Raw genomic sequence first — 18,356 nt, 5'->3', positions numbered from 1 at the left:
TGGAAAAAATTTTGAAGGCAGAACGACGCCAATGGTGCACACTAATTGCGTCAGCATGGCGCAATCCTCGATGTTTACTCCTGGGAAGAATCCGAAGTAAACAGGAGCCAGTGGAAGTTTCTAATCCATATTTTTCAACGTTAAAAATTTTCGAAAAGCTCTAAAAGTATCAAAGTTATGGAAAATATATAAACTATATCAGGAACATAGTTGAAAACCTATCAAAAACTTGTTCCGCGAAGACGTAAAACTGAAAATCTTCTGTTTATAGGAACGGGTTTGATGAATACGGTGCCACAGCGTCAACGCGTCATTCAACTCTACAGACAAATCCTAAAATTGGCCAAGAACTGGAAAGCCAAAGAGGAGCCGAACACCATCACTGAGCGCCAGCAAATTATCGCCGAAGCGCAACGAACATTCAGGGAGCACAAGCAGGTAGCCAGAAGACGTTGTCATCAGAATTCTAGAATTCAAATTTAGGAGACGGATCCACTAATCATCGGCAAGCTCATCTACAAAGCCGAACAGCGTATCGTTCAAGCGGAACACTATGGAATCCCTCACGCCCGACCCGAATACCTTCCGCCTGACACCGCTTATTCAGTCCGCACTAAAACGCAGAACTTCCAAAAAATGTCAAGAAAACGGAAAACCGAACGAGACGGACCCATTCGTCAGTGATAAGGCTCACCAAGAAGAAGAGGAAGATTTATTAATTCAGTTCAAACGATATTTTTGTAGTGCGACTAAAATTCCAGACAAATTAATGGAAAAGCTAGTAGAGAAGTGTAGAGAGAATTCAGAATTCGCTGAAGAACTATCCACAAATGTGAGTCTTTGAAAATTCTTATTTTCTGAAAATTGCAAAATTTCAGGTATTCAATTCCGAAATAGTCACTTCCCATAACATTCGCTACCAATTCCAGACAAATGTTATCAAGAAATTCCTTGCAGCTCTTGAGAAAGATGACGTGCCAGTTCCAGATTCAATGTTTGATCGGCTTGGAGTATTGTTGGGCTTGAAAGACGGAGAATTCGTTGAGAAGCTATATCTAGACGAAAAAGGCGACAAAGTGGTCGCGAAGTTTTCGGAATCTGTCAATCAACTTTCCATGGGAACCACTGGATTATCTGTCTGGCAAGCGTCGTGTGATCTGGCGAACCTGTTCCGGCTGATTCCTTCGAATCATTTTCGAGAGTTATAGAGTTGGGATCTGGGTGTGGAGTGAGTGGAATCGCAATTGCGAAGATGAAGAATTGTGGAGTGGTGCTGACGGATTACGATGAGAATGTGTTGAATTTATTGAAAGAGAATGCGGAGAAAAATGGATTGATTGGAGATGGAGAAGGTTTGGTTTGGTTTTGTGTTGTTTTCTGTGTCTGAAGAGGACATTTTGACTTTACTGAATTTCAACAATCCGCCGAATCGGGGATGGTCGGAACGGAATTTCGAAAATCAATATTCTGAAATCTCCGAAAATTCGAGAATCGTGAAACATTTCATAATTTTGAAAATATAAATATTCTGAAATTTCAGAAAAAAGAGAAAAAATTCGAAAATCGGATTTGACATTTTGGATTTTCGAAATTTCGAAACTTGAAAAATTCCTAAATTTTAAAAATCTAAATTATCTGAAATTCCCAATTTTTGAAAATCGGAATAATCAAAAAATTCCGAAAATCAGAATAATTCAAATTTCGAACAAAAATACTCCTGAAATTCCGGAATTTTCAAAATCGAAGTTATCCGAAGACATCCCTGTTGGGATTTTTGGTTTTTCTAATTTTCAAAAATTGCTGATTCTGTCTGTCTTTATCCCGACCTCAACCCTTCTTTTTTCCAGAAAACTCAAAAGTTCGCTGCCTGGATTGGTGTAGTTTCGATTTAACGGAGTGGAAAGAGCCAGCGGATTTGGTTATCGCTGCTGGTGAGGTTTCTTTTTTCTAAATCTAATTTTTTTACTCTTCATAAAAACAAAAATTATTTCTCCTCTCGGCGAGAAGCTCTCTTCATTATCCTCCTTCTCCCTCTTGTCTCCCCTCTATTCTCTCATTTTCCAGACGTCGTCTACGACTCCGCCCTTCTCTCATCTCTCTGCAACGTGCTCCGTCTTCTTCTTCGTCACTCAAAAGCGGCCATCGTGGCATGCACACTGCGAAACGAGGGAAGCATTTCTTGTTTCGAGCATCATTTGAGTCGGTTTTTTCTCATAAATCTTCTTATATTGACCCATATTTTCCAGAATTTTCGAATCTTGAAGTCGTGGAGAAATTTGAGTACGAGTATGGAGAATATCGTTTAGAAACTACGGAAAATAGTGATGGATTCTACGCCCATCCCTCTCATTTTCCATTCTTTTCCACCATTCAAACCCCCACAATCTTTTTCAATGTTCAGGCAAAGAAATAAATAGTTTTTAGTTTTTCTTAACTTTTGAACATTTATATATTTTTTACGGTTATCTTTCATCCGAATTTGTCATATCTGTGATTTCCTCTTCTCTTACAATTGTTAGCAACGATTTTCTCCTTATTACACCAAAAAAAGTTAATATCAGAATGGCTCCAACCCCATCGACTCCTGTGACTCGTGAGGAGATCGAGACGACGTTTGCGGCGATGTGTACCGAGCAAAAACCGAATCTTTTGAAGATTTCCCAGCTGAAAATGGTACTCCGGGCACTTGGATACGACCCACGTAACTCTACCGTTCAGGAGATGACCAGGAAAATTAAGGATGGAAGAAACATGTTGATGGGATGGCATGGAGGTTTGAAGAGAATATCCAAGAGGTTACTGTAGCTTGTTAATTTTTCAGAAAAAGACTACATGGACGTAGATGAGCTGTGGAACGCACTTCAATCCAAAGACAACGAAGAAGGTCAAGAGGATAAATTCCATGTAGAAATGCGTTCGGCATTCAAACTGTTCGACCCGGAATGCAAGGGAACAATCAATGTGGACAATTTGAAATTTGTTGCCAAGGAGCTTGGCGAGGAGTTGAGCGACGCGGAATTCGAAGAAATGATTCGTGAAGCCGGCGGCGGCGATGGAAAAAGTGGAATCAACGAGGAGCAATTCTTCGAAATTATGAAGAAAACTTGTCTCTATTAAATGTCTCCCAGCTTTTAAAACTCATTTTTATCATCTAATTGTATCATTTTATGTCTTCTCACCCCATCTCGATCTCAATTATTTCCCCTCCTAAAACTGACTGAATCTCGTTGTAATTATTATTCTTGTCTGAGAAAAAAAAGGCTGAGACGCAGAGAAAAAGTGTCTGTGTCTCCACCTTATGTGTGCTATTTAGGCTCTCCGCTTCGATATCGCTACCGTATTCAGACTGCAAAAAATACTCTCTAACCTTTTTTTTTCTCAGATAAGCATAATATTGTGTAAAGATTTATTTATCTGACAAGGAAACCATGTTTAGCCTTCTTCTCAGAATTATTTCTAAATTTGCTCATTTATAGTTTCAAATACGGGCTTTCTTTTAATGTATTTGGTTTTCTGCACAAATTTCTAGAAGTCGAGTTATGGGCTGTTTAAGTGATTTCAGTACTAATTTCTCACTTTTGGAGTGAGTTTTTGGAAGGGTTAATGGGAGTTTTTTGGCATTGTTTGAGTTTCAATCGCAATTTTGAAGGATTCTCTACAATCTGACAAAGTTTCCTCATCTTTCAAAAAAAATTTTTTTGAAAAAATTTTTGCCATGCGTTTGCCATGGTTTTGCCATGGTACCTTTGCGAAATTTTCAATTTTTCGAAAATTTTTTAAATGTGCTAAAATGAATTCTAAACGCATAAAAATGATAAAATGAGTCTTTTCACAAGATTCTGTAGCCTATATCCGTTTTGAAATCTCAAATAACTGGTTTTTTCCAAAACTTCCATGAATCGTAGTCCTTCGAACATCACCCAATAGCACTCAAATATTGTGAAAACATAGATTTACATACTTCTTGACAGATTTATCACAGTTCCGCAACCAAAATGATCAAATAGGGGGGTTTCGACTGACATTTTGAGTAGATAAGGCTTTTCAGCAGTGCTTCAAGAATTTTTCAAAAATTATCTTTTTCGAGCTTTTTTCCTACTGAAATAATAGAGCAAACATAATTTTGATTTTCGAAAAATGCAAAGCATTCCTCCAACATCAAAGAAAAAAAAAGAAAAAAGAAAATGGACAGTGACAGAATCGAACCCCAAACTTGGGATTACTATTCATCCCCACTATCCACTCGGGCACTGTTGCTCGTTTCTTCCACAGTGGAGAATGTATAGAGGAAAGGGGGAAGTGGAAGGGAAGGAGGAGACCAAAAAAACAGCATATTTTCAGATGGACTTTTCTCGGCTTCTAGAAATTTGTGCTGAAAACCGAATACACCACGAGAAAGCCCGTATTTGAAACTATAAATGAGCAAATTTAGAAAAAATTCTGAGATGAAGGCTAAACATGGTTCCCTTGTGAATGAAAGATCATTTTAGACAATTGTTACTGAAGTTTTCAGAAATTCTTGTGTTCTTCCCAGTTTGAAGAAGGTTATCATCAGAGAAAATGCGAAATTTTGGAAATCGACAATCTTGTGAAATACGAAGTTACTGTATTCGTGGCGAAGCCCGACAGACAGTTTTCATCAATGCTCCTTTGAGTTTTGTAATTTTCCATTTGTCCAATTTTTGAACTTCGATTTGTCTCCAACTTCCTGCCCTTTTTGTTGCAATATGCTCTAATTCCAGGGTTTTACAATGCCGATATCTACTCGGAGTTTTAAAGAAACAGAACTTGTCGACTATTTTAAAGAAAAATAACTTGTCGACTTTTTGGAAAAGCGTTCTATCAATTTTTTCGTTTTGGACGAATCTGATGACAGATGGATTCGCGAAACGTTGAAGTTATCAGAAGATAAAGATGAAGATTCGAGCATGAGTGTGGTAGAATTGAAGCCGCTTTTGAAGAGCCTCACTGATTTTGTGGAAAGTTTTGGAGTTTCAAAAAAGTTCTAAAACTTCGCTAATTTTCAGAATAAACGAGAGAATAAACGAATCTATATTCGAGAAGTGTGGATCGCATTAGAAAGGCCGTCTGAAAGAAGAAGAGTTTTCACTGAAGAAGTTCTAGAAATCATTCCTATTATTCTGAAACAACAAAACGCAAGAATTGAAGAATTCAATGGTTAGAAGCAGTGTGTGACTACCGATTGTCACTTACCGGTAACTGCTTTTTTGGTAATTTTATTGGTAATTTACCGGTAAAAATTTACCGAAATTTACCGGTAACCTACCGGTAAATTTGGAAACTAACGAAAATTTACCGGTATTTTACCGGTAAATTACCGGTACGTTACCGGTAAAATTACCGGTAAATTCACCGAAACCGTACCGATAGCACACACTGGTTAGAAGATCATTTATAAAATAAAATTTAATATTTTCTAATTTCAGATTTGCTTCAAAAATATCGTCAGGAATGTATGAGAGATTATGTTCACTACTCAATTAATATGGAAACATTAAATTCAGTTCTGGAAGAATTCAAAATCAAGAAGGGACTTATCACTGTAATCAAAAAAATTAAATAGGTTTTTTTTCGAATGAAATTGATTTTCAGATAGTTTCGGATCCGATTTATGAAATGTCAAAAGAAGATATGTTAGAATATGGTAAAGCAACTGAGATGCGTTTTTCTCCACACGGAGCATGGCTATTAGACTCTTCCCATGCAATTTTCTCTATTTTCCACGATTATTGAAGTGATGAGACAATATGTGAATACTCCTGAGGTAAAATTTATTTCTATTCTATTTCATCGAAATTCCTAATTTCAGGGAGGACTGGTTCCCATCACCTGCATTGACAAAACTATTGAATGGCTCGAAAATCAATGTTACTGGACTTTGGGTTCGAGAGGCACCTGTTTAGATGGCAGAACATCTATAGTTATCGATATAACACCTAATTTCCAATCGTTGTATTATCATGTATATCAACAAGCAATGTACTTTTATGGACTTTCAAACTATCATTCATCTGTTCGTTTCTCGAATGAGGTTTCTCCCGATTGGGCGACAGCAGTGATTCCTGCATGGTTGACACGAGTTTTGTTACTAATTGGATGGACTGAACAATTTTTTGGCAATGAATATGTGGACTTGGCGAATGTGATTCTCCGATTGATTCTGAAAAAAATGCCGGCTGAAGCGAGAAACGGTAGCGCTTCTCTTTTGGTAAGTGGAAATACTGTAAAAACTCTATTAGATAGCCATGGTACTCTATCGTTTTGAAGTGATCTGGGTGACACTGTATTAGAGGCTGCTATTCAAATTCGACCTGGAAAAATTTTAGTTCTCGAAACAAATAACTTACAGAAAAGCGTTCAAGCATCCATTGCTGGGCTAAACAATTGTATTTTTCTCGAAACAAACTTGCGTGCGAATTTTACTACAAACAGAGAAGAACATGCTTCTTAAGCCCATCGGAAGATGTTGAGGAAAGGGCCGAGAAGCTTCGAAAACGGAAAGAACAATCGAAACCGAATAAAGTTAAGAAGCCGTCCACGAATGTTGCAGGACTTATCAGAGAGACAAGTGAAGAACATCCCCCGGCGGATGAATTGTTTGGAGCCTCATTTCTACACAGCCAAGAATATCCAGAATCAAAGTTAACGATCACAAGAACCAATATTGATAATCTTGCTACAATCACCCACGGACCCATGACTCTTATGCCTACTCCCTATGACAAAGAGCGAGAGTTTGGAAACGCTCCAAACGTATTTTTTTTACTGGATAAGACTGAAACAAAGGGGGTTATGACAGAGGATGAGCAACCAAAATTGAATGTGGATGAAGATCTTAAAACCATCAATGAGTTCCAAAAAGAAGAACAAGAAATTGTTGAGCTGGAAGAAAAGGATGAGCTGATTAAAGAAGAACCGATTATCATGGCAGAGGACGATGATAAAACATTAAAGGTCGATGATAATCCTAATACCATCGATAAGTTCCGAAAAGAAGAAGAAGTTGTTTTTGCTATGAAAGAGAAAGATGATCTGGAAAGTGAGTATGTGAAGGCGTTGAAAAAAGAAGTGGAAAGACCGAAGGAAAAGGCCAGAAGAGTAGATGAAATGGAGAAAGAATTGACTGAAATAAAACGACTTCAGTTGAAGTTGATTGAGAACACGGTTCGGAGAGAAAGTAAAGGTGACAACCAGTAGATGGGAATCAATCTTGAACGGGAAGAGTTGACTAAGATGCTCGATGATCTAAAAGATGTTATAAAAAGAAAAGATGAGACAATTGAAAATATCACCGAAAAAAATGTGAAATTAACGAAGAAAGTAGATGAATTGGAGAATGATCTCAAAAGTCTAGAACTTGAAGTCAAAAGATTGAAGAGTTTCAGGCGGGCGGCAGATGAAATGAAGAAAGAAAAAAAAGGATATATCTTTGAGGTTGAAAGATATAAAGAAAAAAAGAGATTCGGATATGAAGAGGATGGAGGAAGAAAAGAAGAAACTGATGTGTTCATTAGATGAAAAATCCCGGAAGGTAGAAGTCGTAGAAAAGCAGATGAAGTTGAAAGATTCTGAGATGAACAAGATGAAATCGGAATTGAGTAGGCTGAAAAAGCAATCAGAGGATCAGGAGAAGATGCTGAAAGGGAAGGAAACAGTCATTGAGCAATTGGAGTTAGAAGTGGAAGACTCAATATCTAGAATTTCTGAAAAAGAGACGGAAATCGTTAGATTGAATAATGAATTGTCGAAATCCACAGAAACGAATGCAATCACAGTTTTCGACTATCAGAAATATCTGTGATCGATTTTTAAATTCCGCGGATAGCGAAGAAACACGACAGTTTAGAATCACTCTTCAACGTCTTCGAAATATTAAGGATCGATTTCAAAATAAAGAACAACTAAAGCTAGCAAGAACAATGACTGATAAGTGAGTCTTTCGTCTCATTTCCTATAAATTATTGACTAATTTCAGATTGATCACAATGCCGAATCGATTGGAAATTCGGGAATTAACACTGTACGAATATCAACAATACGAAGCGATATTCCAAAATTACACACAATTAGTGGATTTGAATATTCAGGAAATGAAGGAAACAAGAGATTGTAGTCTCTATTCTCCACTTCTAAAACCACCATCATTTTCTGATCGATTTATGAACGAATACTGGATTGAATGTGATAATGAAAAGAAGAAGGAATTGGAAGATATCAGTGATTCCGAACGTTTCATTTGCTTCATCGAAATGAATTCTGATGAGAAGACGTTGAAATGTGATCATTGTAAAAAGACCACACATCAAAAAGTGGGGTTTGACATCACTTTCTAAAATGAAATTATGGCAATTACTCTTTGACTACACTACTCTTTGACTCCACATTCTCTTTGACTACATAGCCTCTTTGACTACACTTTTCTCTTTGACTACACTTGTCTCTTTGACTACAAAGTCTCTTTAACTACACTTTTTGAAAATTTGAAATTTTCAGCAGTTTTTGTGGGTATTCTTACAGAAAATGAGAAGAATTTAAGCCTAAGCCTATAATTTTAAACAAAAAACTGACAATTACAAAAAACATCAAAGTGAAAAAAAGTACTGGAATTCGAGAAAATCAGCGAAACTATCACTTTTTCGCTGAAATTTCCAAAATTTTATTAGTTTTTGTCCAAATCAAAGGCTTAGTTAGGCTGAAACGGTTTGCCGGTAAACAGGTGTTTCAGCCTAAGCCTATATTCTTTATAAGACAAAAAACCAGAAATTCCAAAAAAATTCAGTCAAAAAGAACTATAAAACGATAAAGTGTAGTCAAAGAGACAAGTGTAGTAAAAGAGATAAATGTAGTCAAAGAGACATTGTAGTCAAAGAGAATGTGGAGTCAAAGAGCAGGTGTAGTCAAAGAGTGGTGTTGTCAAAGAGTAATTGCCTGAAATTATTTTTTTAGTGTGCTTCGAATTGGCTCCAAATCCATCAATCATGTCCACACTGTCGAAGAGAACAGTTGGATCCTGAGGAGTTGCCGGCACTTAGTTAACTCATTTTCTTGTTATCTGTTCGAAATTTAGTTGGTTTTTGTTCAAGTGAATTTGTTAATTGTTGAATAAGAAAGCTTTTATAATTCTTTGACATAAAAAATTACAATTTTTTGGATACGGTTATGTCGAGTTTTAAAAAACTGACACCTGAGAATTTGAAAATCGTCGCTTTTTTTGATCTACGAAAAAGTGCGGCAAAACCGTAATATTTCAGACTTTCGCCTCGTTCTAGCCACTTTCGCAATTAAGCTCGGTTTTGCGATACAAAATGGAGTCTAGAAATTAGGGTCTGTTAGCGATCATTTTCATAGCAATAAATCTGAATTCGGTCGAGAAAATCGCCGAATTCACAGATAAAAATTTTTCATTACAGTATACCGACTTTGGGGTGGAGCCTCGTAAATCAACACGAACGCCGCCCGCGAAACTTTTCAGGTTTCAGTTTTTAATTCGACAATAAGCAGTTGCGTATTTCGTTTCTCCCGCTTTTGGGTTTCTCTCGATTCGTACGGTCTCACTTGGGGTCCCCAGAAAGCGGGTCAAAAAAAGGCGCCCCAGCAAACTCGTAGGCCAGAAGAAATTTAATAATTTTAAAATGAACGCGGGTTTGATCTAGATCATGATCTATTTCTTCAAAATCACAGGGTTGCAACGCGCGCTTTTTCGCTCATCGCTTAAATCTTTGATCCTCACTATCAGTCAACGAATTTCGGCAGCGAATTCATAATTTTTGCGGAATTTACTGGGTCGCGCTTTCTGACCCGCTTCCTGGGACCCCAGTGCGGGTCTCCTTTTTTTTCAAATCAATTTGCGTTCAAAACTGATAGGTATTTTTAGTTTAAAGAGCATTTATACTTTTCTTTCAATAAAGAAAAAAGAGAAGAAATGGATACAGAGCAAATACAGAAAAATATATAGAATCAATCGTTGATCATCGTTGTGTTTTGGGGGGTCTTTGGATGTATTGTTTTCGGGAAAAAGGAATGTGAGCGGAAAGTAAAAATGAGTGGATAATAACGGTACAGATAAATCAGTGAAATCAGTGAAAAAGGGGGCGGGGGGCATCGATGCTTTTCTCAAATTGTCGGGGGCGATGTTTTTCATTCAAATGAGGAGAGGACGGGGAATTCGGAGAAATTGGTTACCCATATTCAAGTGTGTTTTTTGTGTGTATCTGCGTGCTATAATTTAGAGGGATCGGGATTTGTAAAATAGTACAGACATGGGAGAAAAGAAAAAGATAAGAATGAAATTCCGTTATATGTATACATATATGTTTTGGATCAACCAATTTGAAACAAGAGACATGAAGAAAATCGAGGAATTACTACATGAAAATTACATGAGAAGGAGACAAACTACTGTAATAGCTTGAGATGGGTTTTCGCAAATATGATATGGGTGGATGGATTATAGGGGGTTACTGTAGATTCAGTCATCCGGATTCAGAATCCTCGCTGACTTGACGACGTGACGGGAGTGGCGAACAAGAGGCACACGATGATGACATTGAGGAGATGAGAGCACGAGCACGTCTCCAAAGACGACGTGGTGTTCGAGAAGTTCGTCGAGATGGGGAGACACTGTCACTACAGCATTGTCCATTGGTTGGGTTATCAGATGGCTTCAGAAGTGCCACGTTTTCAGCGGACGCATTCTGGAACGACTCCTGCTTCGATGGAATGTCCCTCATATCGTCTTCCTGATAGTATTCGTTATTTTCACTTTCTTGCTTTTTATCCTGATCTGGATGGTATTCATTGTGATAGTCGTTGTGATAATCGTGAGTGTCGCCTCGATTCTCTTGCTCTAATTTCGCCTGAGCCGCCTCTTCTGCCAATTTTCGATATTTCACGATACACATCGCCTTATGCTTCTGCATTGTTCGAATTTGTTGAAGTTGTCGAATCGGGCAATGAGCAGGAACTGGCACTTGGTACGGTTTATCGTATCCATCGAATCGATGGTCCAGGATATCCTGGGTTTGTGGGACGACACTTCCATTCGCGTACACTGGCTCGAATCGTTTTGAAGCGATTTCTGCGGCACGTGCATCCTGTTTTCGCACTTTGTCGTAGATCTGAAAATCAAAATTTGATAGAGAATTTCAAACTTTTTTTTGTTTTTAGGACTTACTCTTCGCTCTAAAACATCGTCTTTGAGATAATTCAAATCATTTCCAAATGCTTTGTCATCTCGAACTTCATCGTCTAGTGCCATCCAACACAGATGATTCGCCTCGATTGCCTCGGCTGTCGTTCGGCCTTCAGGAACCACGTTGGCCAGAAGTCTGAAAAATTCAGTAGTTTCGAATGTCCACAATCCTTGGGATCCCATATTAACTGTTTTCTCTTCAGATCTAGTGTTACTCTTGGGATCACCGTAGCCTTCTTAAAAATTGAAAAACATAACAACTCACTGAAACACGGGAACTCCAATTTTGTATAAGAAATCAATCTGCACCGTCGGAACATATGCATTCGACCGATCCATCATTTCCAATGGTTTGACTCCCAATTGAAGTTCCAAATCTCCTTGCGCAAAGAATTCCAAATAGATATTCTGAGCAATGAGTTTGGCGTTATGGAAGTTCTTAGCCTGATCAGAAAGATCCGATGCAGTCATGACAAGAGACATCAGAAGATACCGATGATCAAAAGACATTGGATTGTATCCCTCAGCGATCATCGTCTTAATCCGTTCTTGTTTTTTGAGATGAGCAGATATATCCGTTGCCAGAATAACATCTCGAATCGTATTGACTATCGTTCGGAAGTCTGGTCCTGGAATATTCTCCAATATCGAACATTCCTCTTGTTGCAACAGTTTCACGGTCTGCGCGTAATGATGTCTCTCGAGAACACTTCCTTCAGTGCTATAGAGAATTGAAAGCGGTGTCTTTTGGAGGGATTGCATTTGGAATGAATTCGTTGTCCCTCGATGATCAATATCGTGACAGAGGCATGCAATAAGAAGCGATAACCGTTCCATATCATTCAGTGCACTTCGGATAGCTTCAGTTCGGAGAAGGAGCCAACAGAAGTGGGTTACAGCGAAGGCGTGAGACCAGTTATGATAAGGAACTGGACGATAGCCAACGGAGACACGGAGAACCAAGAATGAGAGTTTTCGTTTGTTGATTTTGTATTGCATCGAGAATCCCAAATCTTCGAAGAACATCATCGATGCTTTATGGAAGTGATTCTCTCCAACCGAACGTGGCGGAAACGAGAAATCGGCGAAATTCTGACTGAAATATCGCCAATCTCGCAGCGGATCGTTCACGAGCCGACCGATTTCCACTTCTTCTATCTGAAAGTAATAGAAGATGTTTAGCTCAAATTTTTTGAAAAAACATACCACAACATCCTCTCCCTGTACTTTGAACTCCTCAACCATGTGTATCCTCGTCTCGACTTCTTGGATTTGTTTCGCCAGGATTGCCTATAAAACATACGTTGTTGGCCGGAAACAAGAGAATCAGCTGCTCAAATATATGTATTTGTAGCGAGCACAAGGCAAAAGTACGAAATTCAAAAAGGATCGCTAGATCAGTTTCTACAGTAATCCAGGATTAATCTTGTTTTCCCTCAGATCGTTTGAGGGATTACTGTAGCTTTGAAAAAAAAAGCTTTTTAAATATCCTGGTTCTACAGTAATCACAGATACTACTTTTGGGTTTACTGTAGCCGTTTTTAACAGTAAAAATATCAGTATCTACAGTAATTTAGGTGCTTTTGGGAATACTGTAGCCTTGAAAAAATACATTTTTAAAAGGCTTCTGATTCTACAGTAATCCTAAGTGGTAATTTCGGGATTACTGTAGCTGTTTCCAAAAATGGAAAAAGAGCAGTTCCTACAGTAATCTGAAATGGTATTTTGGGATTAGTGTAGCATAACTTTCAAGAAAAAAAACATACCCCCGCGACGGCATTGGCGACGAACAGCGAGAATCGTTTGACGTACTTCTCGTCGTGACGCGTGAATCCGCCTTCCTTGTTGTACAAGACGATCACTCCGATGACGGCAACTGGAAAAAAAACAAAATTTGAGAATTTGAGATTCCTAGATTACTGTATCTTGCACTTTACCGAATTTTTGTACTTGCCATCTCTTATTTTTCGATAAAAATTTGCACTTTTCTTTTTCTTTCCAGATGTTTTTCTTTTAAAATCTGTTTCGTTGAAAGAGATTTTTCTTTTTCTTTTTTCTCTTTTTCCGTCATTAGAACACAGAAAAAGAGATGGAAGTGAGTCATTAGGAAATGATCATGATTCAGAATCAAAAAGATCTAAAATCATGAGAAAATTGTAGAATCGTTTAGAATTTTATATCATGAATGTTCGGAATCGCCTTTTTCGGAATTTTCCGAGTTTCAAAATTATGGAATTTCAGCCCATTTTGATTTTGAAATTTTTGAGCTTTCTGGACTACGGTATTTCAACATTTTGGGTCTCGAGCGGAAATACTTTGAATTTTTTGGCGTTTCTGAAATCTTTTGGTCACTTTTTCATCAATTTTTCGCGCATTTTTGATGGGGAACCCCGAAATAATTTTGACTCGGAATTTTCGTTATTTTTTAAAATTTCCGAATTTCGGGAAACCCTGATTTTTAATTTTTGGGAATTCGCCTTCACGAAAGGGCACATTTCTCGCATTTCCGTGATGGGATATTTCGAAAAATTGAAAATCTGAATATTCCAGAATTTCGAAATTTTCAAAAGTTCCGAAAAATTCCAAAAAGGATGTTCCGAAAATCCCTGACAAAATAGTTTTTTATCAGACAAAAAAAATTCTAGAACCCCATTTCCAAATTATTCCCATAATCCTTCGAAAAAAAATTTCCGGAAGACATTATGTTTTGTTTGTCTACTCTCTCCCTTCCGTCTCGTCATTTGTTTTCCCATTATACTGATATTTATGTCATCGTCGTGGGATCAAGAGGAAGAGAGAGAGAGAGTGTGTGTGAGAACGAGAGAGACGCAGAGTGTGAAATGGATGAAATATGTGTTTCTCTGTCTGGGTCTAAAAATTGGAGTCACATTCATTGTTTTTGGAAAATAGGATCAAAAACTAAAGGGAACTTTCAAAATTTCTGAAAATCGGGAATTCAGATCTACCGTATTTTTTTCAAGTCAACTTCGAGCTCAACTTTCTCGATTCCTGTAAAAGATATCAAGAATCTGTCAACTGATGAATTGTTTATTATTCTGATATCACCAATATTTTATCAGTTGAAAAAAGTTTGATATCTTTTACAAAAATTGAGATGATTGAGCTCAAAGTAGACGGTTTGGACGCCCTTCTATTAGAGGGAATACGGTATTTTTTAAAGTCCAAATTCATTAAAAATTTCTTACTCGTATTGTCAACCAATGGAAAAACGAGCATCTCTTTTGGCTTCACACCAAACTGCGCATCGATATCAGGATTGAAAAAAGGACATCTCGCCACGTCACGAATGTTCATCGCTCGCATCGTTTTCAGAACACGACCCACGATTCCAGATGGTTTCGGATATCGTCGTCCAGTCATTAGCATCGTTTCATTGTTGAAAAGCACCAGCTGATGGTGGTCTTCGTCGTGGAGGAAGACTGCGTAGCTGAAAAGGATGCACTTGTGCTCTGTTGGACTCTGTGACTATTCAGTAAAGCGCGCATTCTTCAACAAAGCAAAAAAAACTCACTCTTCAGACCCCGTATTCTGCTTGGCTTCTGCTATAATATGACTGATGAGCGCGTTCAAGTTCTCTGTCAAGCACAGAAATTTATCGAAAATCGACATGGGGACGATCGGAGACAGCACCGTCCGATCGGATCCTGTCGATGTCACCGAACACGTGTCGTCGAAATCCTCCATTTTTGATAACGTAGCACTCGGTCGACTCAGCTTTCGAACAATTGGGACGTCAGGAAGAAGTTCGGAAAGGAGACACGAGGATGTCTGAAATCCTTTTTTTTTTGGAGCGGAAGAGTGGGCGGAGCTTCGGTTTTTTTTTGAACGAGGGCGTCAGGACTACAAAAAGCGCAAAAAAAGAGGCAAAAAAGAGGCGGAGCTAAAATATGTCGTATGACGTGGAATAAAGGCAATAAAGAGAGTTTTATGAGATGATGGCTGTAATGATGAGTGAAACAAGAAGAAGAGAATGTTCGTTAATCTAGAGACATTAAATTTTAGGGTTTCCCAAAGATTCTAATGTTTAAATTTTAAAAATCAATGGGATCATTTTTAGTGAGTCATTTTTCAAAGGATATGGACTTTTGAAGGGGCATTTTCGAGAGATTTCTCTTGAGGTCATGACAAGTTTTCAGTGTCCCAAAATGAGGTCGTCACGCAGCTGTCACGTACCGGCTCTTCGATATCGTATCTGAGTGATGCTCCCCAATCGTCCTTGGTTCCTCGATTCTTCAATTGCATTTGAAGATTTCGATTTCGGGTTTCGTTGTTGTTGAAATGCAGTGGGGGATGCGATGTTTTACGCCATACTGTCGGACTCGCCGATGGTTCCGACGGTGATTTTGCTGCGTTTGCGCCGGTGAATACTGAAAAAATTGAAGATTGTGGAGCTAGAAATGCACGAATTTGAAAAATGATTGTTTTTTCACGATTCCTTTAACAGAGCGAGATTGCTTCAGAGGTGTTCGGAATGGTTTTTTCGGAATGTCGAAAATTCCGATTTTCAAAATTTCGGAATTTCGAAATATTATGAGGGTTGACGGAATTTGAAAAATTCCCGGGATATTTTTGAAGATTTTTTTCCGAATTTCATCTTTTTGGACTACGGTAGTTTCCTTGCAGCGAAATCATTCCGAAATTTCGAGAATTTGAAATTCCGAGAAGACGCCTTTCCGAACATCCCTGAATAAAAATCCAAAATTTGAAAATTCTAAAAATTCCAAATAGAGCACATTTGTTTGCTCACCAGTCATGCCTCCTCCTCCACAGCAAGTCGATCCACTGGCGGCTTCGTGATGATTGTGATGAGGATGATGGAGGCCGTCACCTGGAAATGAAGAATTGAATGTGACACGTTTTTTTGTGCTGTTTCTTCTTTTATGTATGCATGTCATTTCTCTCGCTTCTCTAGATTCTCTCATCTCTAAATTTTCTGTGTTTTAAAAGCGAATGGGGGAGGAGTTGAATGAAAACAATCGGCGAATTTCGGTTTTTTTTTGACACAGAAAAAAATAATGGAAAAATGTTATGGGAAAAAACAGTGGAAATTTGGGAACGGTTTCGGCCGGGGCTTCGGCACGTATTTAGTCTTTGAACTGTTTGATGAATAGGGGGAAGCGAAAAAACCCCCATTATTGATGGTCGATTTTCGGGATTTTAATATTTTTTCAATATAACCAAACCACCAACGGTTTTTCGGGAATAATATTCCTCTAGTAGGAAAAGAGAGAGGAGATCAAAAGTTCATAAACCAATCGGAAAAGTAGAGTAAAAATGAACTGAAAATCAAACAAATATTTTCAAATTTCAGTCAATTTTAAGTTTTTTTCATTATAATTTTTTTTAAATTTATTGATTTCTGGACAAATTTTTCTGATTTTTTTGAACTTTTCGTCGAAGTTTTCGAGCTCTAAAATTTTAAATTTTTTTCGATTTTTAGCTTATTTTCAGCCGATTTCCTGGGACTTTTTCTGACAAAAATAATATTTTTAGACAGAAAATCGTGATTTTTACGTTTTCTGAAAACCCTTTTTCTAGCAGTCAAATTGCGATTTCAGTGAAAAATGAGCTGAAAAAACTGGTTTTTTTTTCATAATTTTCAAAATCCGAAAAATTTCAAAATAATCCTTATAAGCTTTTCCGTATTTCCAAAACTGGATTTTGTGATTTTTAGTCTCAAAATCAGAATTCTTGATAGTCTAGAAAACCGAGATTCCGTGATTTTCGGATATTCAGCTAGCCAGATTACGAGAAAATGGGATTTAATGAAAATAAAGATAATGACTAAGCGAATCTCAATATCTGTCCCTCTGTGTATCCCGATGTCAACTTACCTTTGTGTGAATTTAAGTGAGTGATGGTATTGTTGATGGTTGTTGGAGAAGAGTTTCGACGCAATTCTAGCATAGAACATGCGATTTTTTTACGACGCGGCGACGACGAACACGATGAGGATGAGTAGTAAACGAATTCAGTACAAGTAGATGACGTGGAATTCGGTGGTAGAGGTGGAGCAGGAAGGAATCCCGTTGACGATCGACGGCGTTTCGTGGCTATTTTGATAGTTGGGGAGGCGAGGATTGTTGAAATTTTGAATTCTTTTTTATTCGAGTTTTTTTATTGCGGGATGATAAAACTGCTGCTCCTGGTGCTCCTCTCTTCTGAAAAATTTTATACTTGGAATACAAATTTTAGATTTAAAGAGGTCGAAAGACGTAGTAGTGAATAACAAGATAAAATAGCAAAAATCCTGACATAAAATGACAAAAAACGGGAGCAGAAAGCACTGGTGGGGGAAGCCTGCCTGCTCTTATTCCCCAATGGCGTTTTCAGTGTTTTCTTCTATATATTTTCTGCGTTTTTTTGACTGACTGGTAGCGCCCGTTTTAAGAAGAGAGAGGTGAGAGAGTGAGAGACGCAGATAGTCAGAGATAATAGGAGGTATGGATTCGAGGGATTTTAAATGAATGAAAATCCATTTGGAATAAATATATTGGAAGAAGGAGAAGAATAAAAAGAGGAAGAGAAGGAGAGGGAAGTGCGCGAAAACCCATGAATGAGATAGTGTAGGCTGAGGAGAGACGCAGAGAGAAAAAAGTAATTGGATCGGCGACATCTCTCAGAAAAAGAACAAGAAAAAGAAGAAGAAGAAGAAGGAAGCGCTTCTTCCTCTTCTTATTCTTCTTATTCGTTTCTTCCGTTCTCAGGAGAGTATGTTATTAGAAGGATTAGTGCTGAGCAATCCGAATTTCAGATTCCAAACTTCTAGAGGCTTTTCTCCAGAATTTTCGTTCGATATAAACAAGTTAAGAAAATAAAAAAGAAGTCAGGAAAAGAAAAAAGAAGTGACAACAACATACTACTCCACACAACCACCACAAATGGAGATGGCAGGTGATCAAAGCGAGAGGTTTAGGAGAGAGAGAGAGAGAGAGAGAGAGAGAGAGAGAGAGAGAGAAGCCAAATTAAATTTAGAAGAACCGAGAGCACATTCTCTATGTGTGCAGGTAGGCGTAATGGGCGGGGTGCAATGAGCACAGAATTGTATTTTTGAAAAAGATGAAAAATGCAATTATGCTAACAACTTTTATGGGTGGTGTACGGTGTTATCCGATGCCTGACG

The 18,356-nt window shown here is 38.0% G+C and overlaps 5 protein-coding genes across 5 annotated transcripts; 4 read left to right on the top strand and 1 right to left on the bottom strand.

Annotated features, from left to right (window-relative positions):
* Window positions 1-553: 553 nt before the first annotated feature.
* CBG06843 lies at window positions 554-1,208 on the top strand (the record flags this gene model as incomplete). The annotated part of the gene is made up of 2 exons (XM_045244349.1): window positions 554-832; window positions 879-1,208. The coding sequence occupies 2 exons, from the start codon at window positions 554-556 to the stop codon at window positions 1,206-1,208; spliced, it is 609 nt and encodes a 202-aa protein (XP_045093324.1).
* Window positions 1,209-2,562: 1,354 nt separating this feature from the next.
* CBG06844 lies at window positions 2,563-3,117 on the top strand (the record flags this gene model as incomplete). Its single annotated transcript, XM_002642394.1, has 2 exons — window positions 2,563-2,773; window positions 2,822-3,117. The coding sequence occupies 2 exons, from the start codon at window positions 2,563-2,565 to the stop codon at window positions 3,115-3,117; spliced, it is 507 nt and encodes a 168-aa protein (XP_002642440.1).
* A 2,605-nt stretch (window positions 3,118-5,722) lies between these two features.
* On the top strand, window positions 5,723-7,218 carry CBG26013 (the record flags this gene model as incomplete). The annotated part of the gene is made up of 3 exons (XM_045244348.1): window positions 5,723-5,785; window positions 5,831-6,212; window positions 6,371-7,218. The coding sequence occupies 3 exons, from the start codon at window positions 5,723-5,725 to the stop codon at window positions 7,216-7,218; spliced, it is 1,293 nt and encodes a 430-aa protein (XP_045098583.1).
* A 539-nt stretch (window positions 7,219-7,757) lies between these two features.
* Window positions 7,758-9,035, top strand: CBG06846 (the record flags this gene model as incomplete). The annotated part of the gene is made up of 3 exons (XM_045244347.1): window positions 7,758-7,951; window positions 7,997-8,307; window positions 8,968-9,035. The coding sequence occupies 3 exons, from the start codon at window positions 7,758-7,760 to the stop codon at window positions 9,033-9,035; spliced, it is 573 nt and encodes a 190-aa protein (XP_045093325.1).
* A 1,458-nt stretch (window positions 9,036-10,493) lies between these two features.
* On the bottom strand, window positions 10,494-17,140 carry Cbr-pde-2 (the record flags this gene model as incomplete). The annotated part of the gene is made up of 10 exons (XM_045244346.1): window positions 10,494-11,138; window positions 11,195-11,348; window positions 11,478-12,502; window positions 12,979-13,088; window positions 14,419-14,660; window positions 14,745-15,001; window positions 15,407-15,600; window positions 15,981-16,155; window positions 16,748-16,752; window positions 17,068-17,140. The coding sequence occupies 10 exons, from the start codon at window positions 17,138-17,140 to the stop codon at window positions 10,494-10,496; spliced, it is 2,880 nt and encodes a 959-aa protein (XP_045093326.1).
* Window positions 17,141-18,356: the final 1,216 nt, after the last annotated feature.

Source organism: Caenorhabditis briggsae (assembly GCF_000004555.2).
Source record: "Caenorhabditis briggsae complete genome, chrIII, whole genome shotgun sequence".
NCBI lineage: Eukaryota > Metazoa > Nematoda > Chromadorea > Rhabditida > Rhabditidae > Caenorhabditis > Caenorhabditis briggsae.
Note: the sequence above shows the minus strand (reverse complement) of the source record. Positions and strands in the feature narration are given on the sequence as shown.